This window comes from Vicia villosa, unplaced genomic scaffold (assembly GCF_029867415.1).
Source record: "Vicia villosa cultivar HV-30 ecotype Madison, WI unplaced genomic scaffold, Vvil1.0 ctg.001325F_1_1, whole genome shotgun sequence".
In the NCBI taxonomy this organism is placed as follows: domain Eukaryota; kingdom Viridiplantae; phylum Streptophyta; class Magnoliopsida; order Fabales; family Fabaceae; genus Vicia; species Vicia villosa.
Window position 1 is genome coordinate 142,463 of NW_026705576.1, and position 13,216 is coordinate 155,678.

Here is a 13,216-nt window from a genome sequence, read left to right on the forward strand (position 1 = left end):
ATATGATAGATTTAAATTTCAACACTTTGCATCCAAGATGGATAATTGTGGCATTCACGTTTTGGTTAGCTAGTGAGAGTTTCACACGGATCACTAATGTTTCATGTAGATTGATGAGTTGATAATGTATTGACCATTGTTACTTTATAAATGGACGAAAAATATTCGTTGCTTAATTTTTTCATGAAATTGGTCATAAATAAAATAAAGAATAAAAAAATACATTATTTTACCCCTCGATTTTCAATAAAACCGAGGTAATAAGTCATAATTTAAAAATAAAAATAAAAATAAAAGATTATAAAATGTAGTTGTTAGGATTCGAAGATGTGCCCTCTAAATACTTTGCTCCTCGGTTTTCAATAAAACCGAGATAATAGGTCATAAATTTTTTAAAAAAAAAATTAAGAAGTGATAAAATATAGTTGCTAGGATTTGAAGATGAGTCCTCTAAATACTTTATCTCTCGATTTTACTAAAAATCAAGGTAATAGTTCATCAAAAAATTTTAAAAAAAATTAAAAGGTGATAAAATGTAGTTGCTGGGATTCGAAGACAAGTCCTCTAAATACTTTATCCCTCGATTTCCAGCAAAACCGAGGGAACATATAATATTTTTAAATTTTTTTTTAAAATGTGACACATCTATGGTTTACACCTCGATTTTTTATTGGGTGAGGTGAAAGTTTCGTCATAAAATGTATTACTTGTAGTAGTGCTTAGACCTTAGTTTTATACTGGGCTATGTAACACCCTTTAAACCAATGACAATTTTATCTCATAAATCAAGGGTGTCACATGTATTACAAAATTACAACAAAATAAAACAAAACGACATAATGCATCTGGTCATGTTCATAACACACATTTAATTAACACGTTTCATATGCATATCACAGCAGAATAATAAAGCGATACCAATCATTAGATCTAATAGCTTATAATCATGCATAATCGTTAGGCACTACGGCCACATCACATAATTCAACATAATCGAAATGTAAAGAGAGTAATACAATATCTCTCAACAACCATAAACATGAATCAAACGATAACCCCCAAAGTGTTACATAACAAGAGCATGAGTTACATCTATACCTAAGAAAACGATAAACGGAAAATAAAGCTCCTCGGCTAAATCCTCGAAAGCAACAGGCACCTCTACTCCTCGGTACCTGAGCGATGTCGTACAAAATATTATTTCAACAGAAGAGTGAGAATTCACATCATTATAGAAATATATAATAATAAGCAATGTATAACAACATACAACAAACGAACTCATCACATTTCAAAAATACGTGTATTCAACACTTTTTAAAAACATTTCACCTGTTTACATATACCACATAGCTCAATAGATTCAAGGTACCAAGTAATCAAATCACAAATATCAACAAAGTACCAAACCACACAATTAGCACATAAAACACACCAATGCAATTCACATCGACACATGTGACTCCAATGCGACTTAATGCAAATGCATGTGGTACCAATGTTACCCTTAGCAGATTCCCCGAGTCCATCTCTCAGACAGATAACCACCAAAAGCCCGTCCTCTAAGCTTTCAAACCAATTCTCTAAGTTTGGGATAAGTCACTAGTTTCCACGAAACTAACGAACATCGCCTCTTTCACACCGAATTAATGCATGTGCAAATACCAAAAAACCATATGCAATTAAGACAATCTCCAAATCTTAATCATACAAGCATATATCCCACCATTCATCACATATGAATCACCTCACATTTGAACAAACATACACATCATGTTATCAATCACTCATGAAAACACATCCTTAGTACTTACCAATTCAACACATCACAATTAACATGTAAAAAATAAGGTTCAACAATGTTAATCTTAACCAATTGCAATTCTCAACATACATGTACACACATGCATGCCATTTTTACACCTACGCATAATTCATTTTCAAATGGTATACAACACATTTTACAAAACAATCACAGTTGTATTATCATCACAACAAGCAATAATTATCATGTATTTCATGTTGTCAAACACCAAAACATACTTATACAACCACATACACAGGTATTCAATTAATTACCCACACTTAATTTCACCACTTGTATCAAATAGTGCAACAATTCATTAATAGAACATATACACAATTGACTTCCCAGACATATTAGACATAAAAATATTAAGAAACCAACTCTATTATCTATACTATGTTATAATTCTATTCATTAGCTTTTCGATGCTTCAAACGGTTCAAAAGATATGACCAAAATGATTTTGCAATACAAACACTAGGGAGCTGACACGGCCACCTATGTTAGCTGACACGACCCGTGTCACTATGAACCTAGAATTCTATTTTATTTCACTTTTCTGGCACCAAGATACAGAGGGATGACACGGCCACCTGTGTTAGCTGACACGGGCTGTGTCAAAACCCAGAAAACCACATTTTTAACGTAATTTTGTGCGATTTTTCATGTTTTTTAACCTTTCAACAAACCTCAAACCCCAAGTTTTGACCTCCAACAATCCCAAAATATATCATATCATAAGACACATGAATCAAGGAAGAAAAACACATTATAACACCATTACTCATCATATAGCATCAATAAAAACGTGGTTTAAACATTAATTTCATGTATTCTCATTCAAAACCTAAGCATCTCAAAAACTTAGAAATTGAAATACCCATTCTTAGTTCATTTATTCTACCCATTGCATACATCATATAAACCCATAATCACATGAAAACCCAACCTTACCTTAGGATTTGAGCTTCTAGGGTTTACTTATCTTCTCTCTTTCTCTTCACTTCTCTTCTCTTCTTCTCTCTTTCACTTTCTCTTCTCCTATCCTCTTTTTCCTCTTTTCCTCTCTTTTCTTACTATCTTTTTATTATGTCATATTTTGTGAAACCCTTACTAACTCTTATTCTAAATGAGCTTACTAATTAACACCTCCACTATTTCTCACACTAACTCAACATAGGCCTAATTAATTATTTTTCTCATTTTCACACTTACTAACCCAAAACACATATAACACATATTAATTCAAATAATTCATATATTCACAAAATCACACAATTTAATTAATTACTATATCATATAATTAAATAAATAAATAATTAAGAAAATAATTAATAAATGAAAATCGGGGTGTTACTGGCTAACATATAACCTGTGAGATTTTAATACCAGGATAATCTGGAACCTTATCAAGATTTTAATATCGGGTTAAGCTTTAACCTAAACTTGGTTTTACCATTGGCTAACCAAGAACCTGCAAAAGCTTTTATCACGGGCCGAGTTTTAGAACCTAAACAAGGGTTTGATCATACAATCCATAAACTAACATTTTTTACAAACAAACGACCCCTAATTGGATAAAATGTTCAACCAATGTAAAAATAAAAGTTCCTTGATGAAATTATAAATCTTCCATTCCGAAATTATAACTTCTCACTTGCGAAAAAGGCTTTCTTGAAAAGCACTTCGGTAAAAAACTTAGTGAGAGATAGTAAAATAAAAATTTAGAGAGAGAGCGAAGGAGAAGTATGAAATAAAACTCTGTTCTAGATGATTGGAAATGAGGAAATGCACATCTATTTATAGGCTAGAGGTTGTCTCAAAAAGAAAGTTGCTTTTAATGCATTTTAAGACTCGCCAATTGATTAATACCCTAAAATAATTTATTGTTAAGTTCAAAAAGGAAAAAAAAAGATATCTAGTGCTTTTGGACTTGTTTTCGATTACGCTAGTCAGTAATGAGGATTCTCCTTCTTTTGAGTACTCGAGTGCTTTTGAACTTGTTTTCGAGGATATCGTAGTCGTTGGTGGTGCGGGGTGATCATATGATCCTCAATACTTGAATGGGGTTTAAAAGGTTTTTAAAGCGTCATTTTACCTCTTCTGTTGTTAACAACCTGAGACAAAATTAATTTTACTTCCTATATCAATCTTATCAAAAAGCATTTTTGTTTCAATGTTTGATCAAGTCGACACGACTTTGTTCATTGACAATGATCTTGCATATTTGATCGTTCATTCCTCTGAGTCACGAAGCTCAATGTTCTTCTTTTTCCCTTGTTCCCCCTTTCTATGGTTCCAAATCTAGTGAGCATTCGAGCTTGGTTGCCTGCTACATTGGACATGTATTTATTTTCTGTTACATCATATTTTAATCATGGTGACATGTTGATCCAGATATATTAGGGTCTGTTTTTGTTTTTGTTCATGTAGATGTTGACAAGTCTTTGACTAATGTGGGTCCTGCAATTGACTTGAGAGTGTTTAAAGGGAAATTGTGATATAAACACAGTAGAAAACAAAAATTTTCTTTAAGCCCATGCTTACGAATGATCATGACCAGTGATAGAAACAATTTCATATTTTAGGGACTAACACCTTTGACTCAGAATCAGATGAATGATCACAAGCGTTGAACAAAGAACAACACCTTTAGTCCCTTCACACGAACAAAATGCCTTAAATCTCAATGTTGAACAAATTTTTTTTATAATTCAGAGAAGCTTTCTTATAACTCAAGTTAGATTGTTCAGATAGATATTATTAATTGAGGTAGTTAGTAATTAAGATAGTTAACCTTAACCAGTGAGGGAGTTAACATAATTAACATTAATTGATTTTGGTTATGCTTAATTTCAAACCTCTGGTTTTAGCATAATACATTGTCTAGTTTTTCTTTACTTTGCACTAACAACTACAATGAGAGAGGTCTAAATCACCCACATTAACCCATTACATTGCTACAATCAATATGAGATTTTTTTATAGATTAATAATTGGTGCCATATCTTACTTTATTCAATAGTGATACTCATTGATCAAGTGAAAACAAACCTACACATATTACAACCCCTACTTATGGATCATAGAACTAATTTATAACTATATCTAAATATATTAAATTGGTGTATATTGTATAATCAAGGTGAGATAAAAAAATGTCACCCTATTGGTTTTGTGAGTAAAACCTACGAGTCCTAAAATATAGAATCAAAGCCAATAAAGTTCCAAGGCAACAAAATGAACCCCAAATGATAAAAGTGTTACTAAAACATTCCATGCCCATGCATTTTTCATGTCCATTTCCTTGCTTATGGTAGATAAGTGCAGCTGAGTAACCAAATAAAAGAGATCCAATTGGAATATTAGCCACAACCACATTATGGTTTACTGAGAAATTCTTTGTTCCAAAAAGTTCAGTTGTTGTGGAAATAGCAGTGGAAGTGATTACTCCAGTTGAGACTCCAATCACAGCTGTGCTTATGTAAAGAGCAATGTCAGTTTTGTTGAGAAGTAAGAAGAATGCACCTGCTGTTGGTGCCATTACTGCTACCATTGAGGCTGGTCTTGAAATTGTACGTTTTCCCCTGAAATTAAAATAATTTTAGTTGAATAACTAATGTATTATTTATATATAGATCAGATATATTAATTAATTGTTTAATATATCGGAAAAACATGTTTATTTGTGATCTAAGGGAGTGTTAATAGTAACCATGTTATGGAATGTGCGGCTTTTAATTTGTTGGTTTGTTTGTCTTCATCAATGTAGATCAACCAACATCTCCATTATCTTTATTTGCATTAAATAAAAGCATAAATGCAATAGTTTCAGTCGGTATTACATTTCACAATGTTAAAAAAAATGTTCAAAATTGCAATGTAAGGCTACAACATTAAAGTTTTTGATGTTTTGTCCACCGCAACGTAACTATTATTTTGATCAGTATTATATTTAAAAAATTATTTTTTAAATTTATTGAATAATCAATGTATTTGATCTGTAAAAATTAAATAACGTGCAATTTATGTTACATCGGACACATTTAAATGCAATTCTCAACATTATCAAAATATCACGCGACAAATATTATTAGTGTGAGAGAAATTTAAAACATGTAAAAGGCATAGAAATTGTTGCCAATTACCTGTAGAAGTAGTCTAGAAGAGATGGAATGAGACGACCAAAGAATCCAAAAGAAGAAGACAAAGACACCAAATATGAAGTTGCAGAGCAACCTCTTGATTCAGCTATCTGTCCCAAATTGTTGAGAAATACTAATCCAATTGTTGCACCAAAAAAATACACAAAGAAATATAACCAGAAATTCATTCTCTTCAACATTAACTTCACACCTATTTCTTCCATAACACAACCATCTTCAACTTCACTCTCTTTCTCATAACTCTCTATCCTCTCTTTGTTAATATTCTCCTCCATGGTAAAATGGTAGATTCTTAATTTTTCTCTTTTCTTGTGCAATGATTCAACTATCTCCTTGATCTTTACACAAATTGGAAGTAAAAGAGGTAAGAGAAGAGATACTAGAATACCAATAAGAACACCAAGTGAAGAAATTTTGTTTGTGAAAACTTGCAAGCTGCTGATCACAGCAAATATTCCAGTGGCTATTGTAATAACAAACATCAAAGCAAAAACAACACTTGAATGCTTTGAACTTTTCACTTCAGTTTCTCTTACTATAGGTGCTAATATTAAGCAAACAGCCACAGGTACTATAGAGTTCAAGAAAAGAAAAGTTTTAGCTTTATTATGTGATGAAACAACATCAGCAATATTTGTATAAATCTTCGCACTTAATCCTTGGTAACTAGTTGTTAATCCGACCGCGACCTGGCGATGGGATAGAAAGTTTCGTATGGCAACAACATAGCAGACAGTGTTGATCCAACAAATGCTATTGCCAGCAAGAAATGTTAGGAAGAAGACATGCCAGTATGATAGGTAAGAGATTTGGTTGGTTATGAAGAGATATTGTACACCATAACCGATTAGTCCGAGAAACGAACCGATGATGAGGACGAGCCAGAGCGGGAGGTAAATGGCAGCAAGGCCGGAAAACCAACCAAAAAGCTTGCCAGCATCAGATGCGAAAGCAAGGTTGTTGAGTTCAATTTGTGAAATGGAGAGAAGCTGTTTTAGCTGGGATGAATAAGCTGGGAAATTTGTGTTTGTTCCATTTATGACTTGGAGCCAAATGATGCCAACTAGGCTAAGCCATTGAAGAGTAGAAGAAGGCATTGTGAAGAAGATTGAAAACTAAAACTTCTAAGACATTAAGAGAGGTTTTATGGTGTGGTGTGTGTGAGGGATTAAATGTTGATAAGAAAAAAGAATGGGCTATTTGATTGAGGTGTGCAACAAAGTCAAGAAATTAATATGGACACACAAAATTGAATAGCACGGTTGTACATCAGGTGGAATACAGAAAATTTTAATCTTCATTTAAATCTGAAATGTCTTTTCTGAATTATTTAACTGGTCTAAACTAAGTTAATACTACCCTAACCCATTCAAGATTTAAATCTGATCAATTTCACTCACTTATGCATATTCATAATAACACTAGCGTCTTCAGACTATTTTTTCAGTCATGACCAGTGTGCCTTAGCACCTGACATGGCGACATCACCCATGTGTCAAATTTTTGCCTCCTCATACGAGTAGGTCGAGTTAGATGTGATGTATAGGCCTAAGCTATTATATTCATGACGGTTCATAGACCCCAAACACGGGGCCTATAAGAGAGAAGTGATTAATAAAAAACATAATAGTCATATATCCCTCCAAACACTAGGTCGGTAAAGGCGAAGTAGTTAAGGAGATGGTGTTATTCAAAAATAAATATCCACTTTCGCATGTTTGAGGTTGAATCAATCACAATTGTATAATTTTTGAAGACGATTCAAACTCCTTATCCAATGGTTCCACATGAAATCCTTTGGTTGTGATTGATTCAAACTTCTTGGGAAGGACCATTTGGTTTGAGCCATTGGTTGTGTGCATACTTGGAACTAGATCTATTGTTCTTCTGAAAAAGTCACGATGGGTGTTGGGTTTGAAGGACCCTACAAGTTTCTATAAGTTATAGGACAAACCACAATCATGTTTCATTGCTTTCATATTTGCATACACTTCGCTTGTGAGCATTTCTTCTTCAACCTTATTTTCTTACTCGAGCTCGTTGCAAGCTCAACGTCCCTTACAACACCCTTGTGCATGTATTATTTCCTTCCTCTTTTTTCATTCCTTTTTCCACCTTCTTCAATCGGGATTTTACTTAGGAAGTGTGAAGAAAATGGAAATGTAGTTGAACCCTAGAACCACAAAAAGATATATGAGTTGTAGTCTCGGTGCATTGTAAACTTGAGACGAGAAAATGGGAGTGTTGATTAGGACACTCAACATATAACTTATGGTGTTGTAAGTTACTAAGAAGTACAAATACAAAGACACACCTTCCTGTGAGCGAGCAAGGATGGGGGTATTGCTATAAAAGTTTTCAACTTTACGAAAGACTCTTCACATTCTTTTGTCTACTCAAATATCTCCCACTTCTTCATTAGGACAAAGAGATGGAAGGCCTTATCACTTACACATGATTGGAAGTGAGATAGGAAGGCTATCCACCACGTCAAGTGTTGAACTTGTTAGACCATTATGAAACTTCTCGTGTTAGATATGGCCTAAAATTTTTCTCGTTTGGCTTTGAATTCTCTCATGGTACATAAAGTGTAAGTTATTAAGTGCGCCTAAGAGAGAGAGGGTGAATTGGGACTTTAAATTTTTTATAGGTTTTAGAAGCACGTTGTTCTTATTTTTGGTTTGGTGTATAAATTTTTAGAAATGTGTTTCTTTCTTTTCTTGTTATGATTTAAGATGAAAGCGATAAATGCGGAAAAGTAAAGAACACAAGGATGTATCCTGGTTCCCCTCACAGTTCGAGAGTACTCCTGTACCCTTTCAACACAAAAGAGATTTCACTATTGTTAGATCTTTGTACAAGCCCTATACCAAGACTTCTCCTACAATCTTTTACCAGCAACACCACCAAGAACAATCCTCTTGGATCAACCAAGTTGAAATGAGAACAATCATATCACTTTCAACCTCTTGCTTCCAACAATATTGGACAACAAGGAATACAAAACCAAGTAATGTTAATTCCAACAATCCTGAAAAATAAGATATGAATACAACAAAATTTTTAAGAATATAAAATTTGTAAAATAATTATCACTTTTGAGTGATGTATCAATATAATTGATCTTCCCTTCAAACAAGCAACTAATAATGATAGAATTTAGTGCTCAAGTGTTTGTAAATATTATATGAATTTTTCTGGACTGATATGGAAATACATGCATAAAAATTCTTTGTGAAAGTTCAAGAACACAAACACTTGTTTTGAAACTTGAATAAAAAATGATGTTAAATTACTATTGAAGAGGTGAAGTTTTCAAATCTGAAAATGGGAATATATATAGTGTCTTGACACCCCTAAGAATGAGTATGATTCAATGAAAAGGTGCAAAGATTGATTGACAAATTTTGAGACACGTTCATATTTGAAAGCTGACTAAAAATGGCCACTGACTTGCAGGAATCGATTTCCAAAGTATGGGTAATCGATTTCCATGTGAAAAGTTGCAATTGGAAATTTAAAATTTCGCGAGGGAAATCGATTTCTCCAAAAGAGGGAATCGATTTCCACGCCTGAAAATGAACTTCTTAAAAACAATCTTTTTGCAGAACGTGAAGTGGAAATCGATTTCTCCAAAAGTGGGAGCCGATTTCCTGAACATATTTTTGCCAATAACTTTGTTTTTCAGGACATAAACATAAAGTGTTTTTCAGCCAATTGGACAATGCATGCAAGTGTTTTTGGAGAGCAATTTGAGCACTAAATTATCAATATAATTGCATGTTTGTACCTCAATCAATCAAGATCCATGCTAGTCTTCAAAGTAAAATTTTTGAATACACATGATGAGTCTTAAATACTTGAATTAATAAAATGTACTTGAAGCTTTTTCCATACTTTTTGACATGATCATTTGATTTGTACTTTGTCTTTATAAAAAACACATTGGATGGAGAGTCTTGACTTCACATAAAGCCAAGAACTTCCCTACTTGGACCCCAAAAAAGCACTTTTCTGGGTTTAGGCGTAAGCTAAACCTCCTAACATATCATAGGATGTTCTCTAAATCCTCAAAATGCTTCTTCTCATTTGGTGTCTTTACTACTATGTCATCTATTCATACCTCCAAATTATTCCTTATTTTCTCTACTAACATTGCGTCCATTAGTCTTGGCAGGCGACATCTGTGTTTTTTGAGGCCAAAAGGCATGACCTCCTAATTATAATTTCAAGTTTTTTTCATGAAGGAAATTTTGGGGCGTCTAATGGATCCATCATGATTTGGTTGTACCTCGAGTAAGGCTCCTTGACACCGAGCATTTTGAACCCTGGGACTTTTTCAATCAACTTGTCTATGTTGGACAGGGGAAATGGATCCCTAGTACACGCCATATTGGACTGGTGAAGTCTTTACACATTCTTCATTTACCTAAATAATTTTAAACAATCACGACGTTGGTCAACCATGTGAAAACTTAATCTCGTTTATGAATCTCGTGTCATTCATCTCCAGGATATTGTATGCAGGGAATCCAATAATATTGTTGTAAAATGAGTGGGAATTTACCACAAGATATATGACTTTGATGGTCTTTGTGTTCTCCTCCACTCTAAAATTCATACTAAAGAAGATGTATCCTCATACTTGTATTTTTTTTCTCCTAAAAAACCTACTAGGAGGAATTTAAAAGGTTGAAAATTTTCATGATTTATATGCATAAAGGTGACCCAATAAAAGACGTCAACGAGACTCTCGAGGTTAATGAGGTCTGCTTTATGTTTCATATGAATATTTGCACACTAATGATCACGAGGTCATTCTCATGAGGTAGGATTTTGACGATGTATTTATATGAGAAAGTGAAGTTGGTAACATAAGAAGAGCAATGTTTAAAAGGCGAATCAACGACATGCATTACTTGGTGAGCATATTTCTTGTGTGAGGAGCTCAACTTGCCTCCTCTATCAAATCCACTAGATATAATATTGAGGGTGTGATGAGTAAGTTCTCTTTCTCTTCCTTCTTTTCGGTTCCTTTTCTCTTCTAGGCTGGAGGCTTTATGATTTATCACACCAAAAAGTTAAGTTATAATTTCAGAAGTAGACAGTGCACCATGGATGTACCTCATGAGATGTCCTTCCCGAATGAGGCACACTATCTCATTTTTCGGTAGGTGGAAGTAATATGTATGATGGCATTTTAACTTGTGGTATTTGCATCATTTAAAGAGTTTGTTTTCTATAACCTCTCATATAGGGGTTAGGGGTTCGGTAATGGTTCTTGTGTAAAATAATTCTCGCCATATTAGCTCTTTCATGGCATTTAATGTATAATTTTCTACATGCATTATGGGATGTTTGAGACTATTTCCCCGTTCATGATCAATACGAATCCATTTCATTAAAGGATGATGCAGAATGCAGATAACTCACCCCAAGGTCACCTCAGCATGTGGCAGTATTACTCACATGTCGAACTCGTGCCATGCTCGTTAAACATTATTTGAGGTTTCTCATGCTTTTCACATGGTTGCAAGCAAGTGGATCGAGTTAGATGGTCTTATATGTGTATGGACAATATTATTTATGATGATGCATAATAAATAATATTATAATAGTTTGACTTAAAATGTACTTTTTCTTCCCTACTTTGTTTTTTTAATTTTTTATTTCTCTTAGAAACTCAATCTAGGGGTGGACATGAATTAACCACCCAACACTAACCGACCGAACCGAAAGCAAACTTTACCAATGGGTCGAGTTAGTTCGGGTGGTCGGGTTGGGCGGGTGGTCTAAGTGGGTAGTGTAGGATAGGTTAGGTCGGGTTCAGTTGAATTTTTTGGGCCCGTCAGAATCCGAGACCGACTGATGTAGTTTTATTATTACTGTTATACCTCTTCCGATCCAAAATCTGAGGCCCAATCACTAGGATTCACAACCCAATTAACCCAATTAAAATCTCTAACTTCAGAGTTTTCTAAGATCCTAACCTAACCCTAAATGGAAGACGCAAAAGCTTCGACGGCCATCGTCTCTCTCACTCACCCCCAAAAGTGAAACCCTACTATAATTCAAACCAATCCAACAACAAGTCTACACCATCCCTCAATTCGAATCTGGTAGGTATTCAGATATGTTCATCTTTGTTCTTCTTTGTCTACTAAACCCTAAATTACTTTATTTTCTTGATTTTTTCTAATTTGCTTTCAAATCCTTTGAATGAAATTTGAACATTTAGGTTTGATGTTATTTCAAGAGTTCTTTAAGTGAATTGAAGGTTAATACTTTGGTAATGTTTTAAGAGTTTTATAGTCTTTTTTTATGTTATAATAACTCCATTGTTGTTGTTTTTTATGGAGAAAACTAGGGAGCTGGAGAAATGCAAGAGATGGAGAGATTCAAGGAGCTAGAAATTTGCAAAATAATCGTAAGTTTAGGTTTTAATTGATGAATGCTTATGTGTGTTTATTTTCTGTGGCCAAGTAGCTCAATTTATTTCTGTTTCTGTCAGTTTATGAAACATTTTCGTACGGAGGCCTTGTTGGAGGCTAACCCATTTTTCCATCTTCAAATATCATCGTGTTATTGGAGGCCTTTTGATTATACACTGCTGTCATACCCCAAAATTTTCCCATCATATTTCAAAATATTTTGACTCATATGATCTCCAACTGCTTAAGACTATGCAAGAATCGGGCACACTTACCTATCTCCTAAGCAATCAACCCACATCTAGGGTTTTGATTATCTCAAGGTCAAATCAAGTTCTAAGACCTCAAATGGATCCCATGGCCACTCATATGCTTCAAAGGATCCTCATGCCAAGTTTCAAGCTCTGATTCACCAGACTGCTCAATCAACTGCTCAAATGGTCAACAGTCGACTAGATCGACCTAAAAGTCAACCATGGTCAAACCACAGTCAAAACTCCTGATTTTTGGTAAACATCAAAATTTTGAAGTAACATTCATAATTTGCTCAAGAATTGATCATGATTCATCAAGGAAAGCTTCAAAATCACTAAATGTCCAAGTTTCTAAATTAGGGTTTTGAACTAAAAGTCAACCCAACTTTAACTAGACATATCTCCTGCTTGGTTCATCAGAAATTTCCCTACCAAAGCTCATTCTCAAGTAAATTTGATTCTCTACAACTTTCATGTTGGGTCCAAGATCCAGAAATGCTTAAGCCTAAGAGATATGAGCCAAAACATTATAGGTCTTTCTAGAAGCTCGCAAAAAGC

General features: G+C 34.0%; 1 protein-coding gene across 1 annotated transcript; it reads right to left on the reverse strand.

Annotated features, from left to right (window-relative positions):
• Positions 1-4,772: 4,772 nt before the first annotated feature.
• Positions 4,773-7,237, reverse strand: LOC131634670 (protein NUCLEAR FUSION DEFECTIVE 4-like). Its single transcript, XM_058905316.1, has 2 exons — positions 5,956-7,237; positions 4,773-5,394 (listed from the first exon to the last, which is right to left on the reverse strand). Exons 1-2 carry the CDS (start codon positions 7,068-7,070, stop codon positions 4,974-4,976), a joined length of 1,536 nt encoding a protein of 511 aa, XP_058761299.1. The 5' UTR covers positions 7,071-7,237; the 3' UTR covers positions 4,773-4,973.
• Between the last annotated feature and the right edge of the window lie 5,979 nt (positions 7,238-13,216).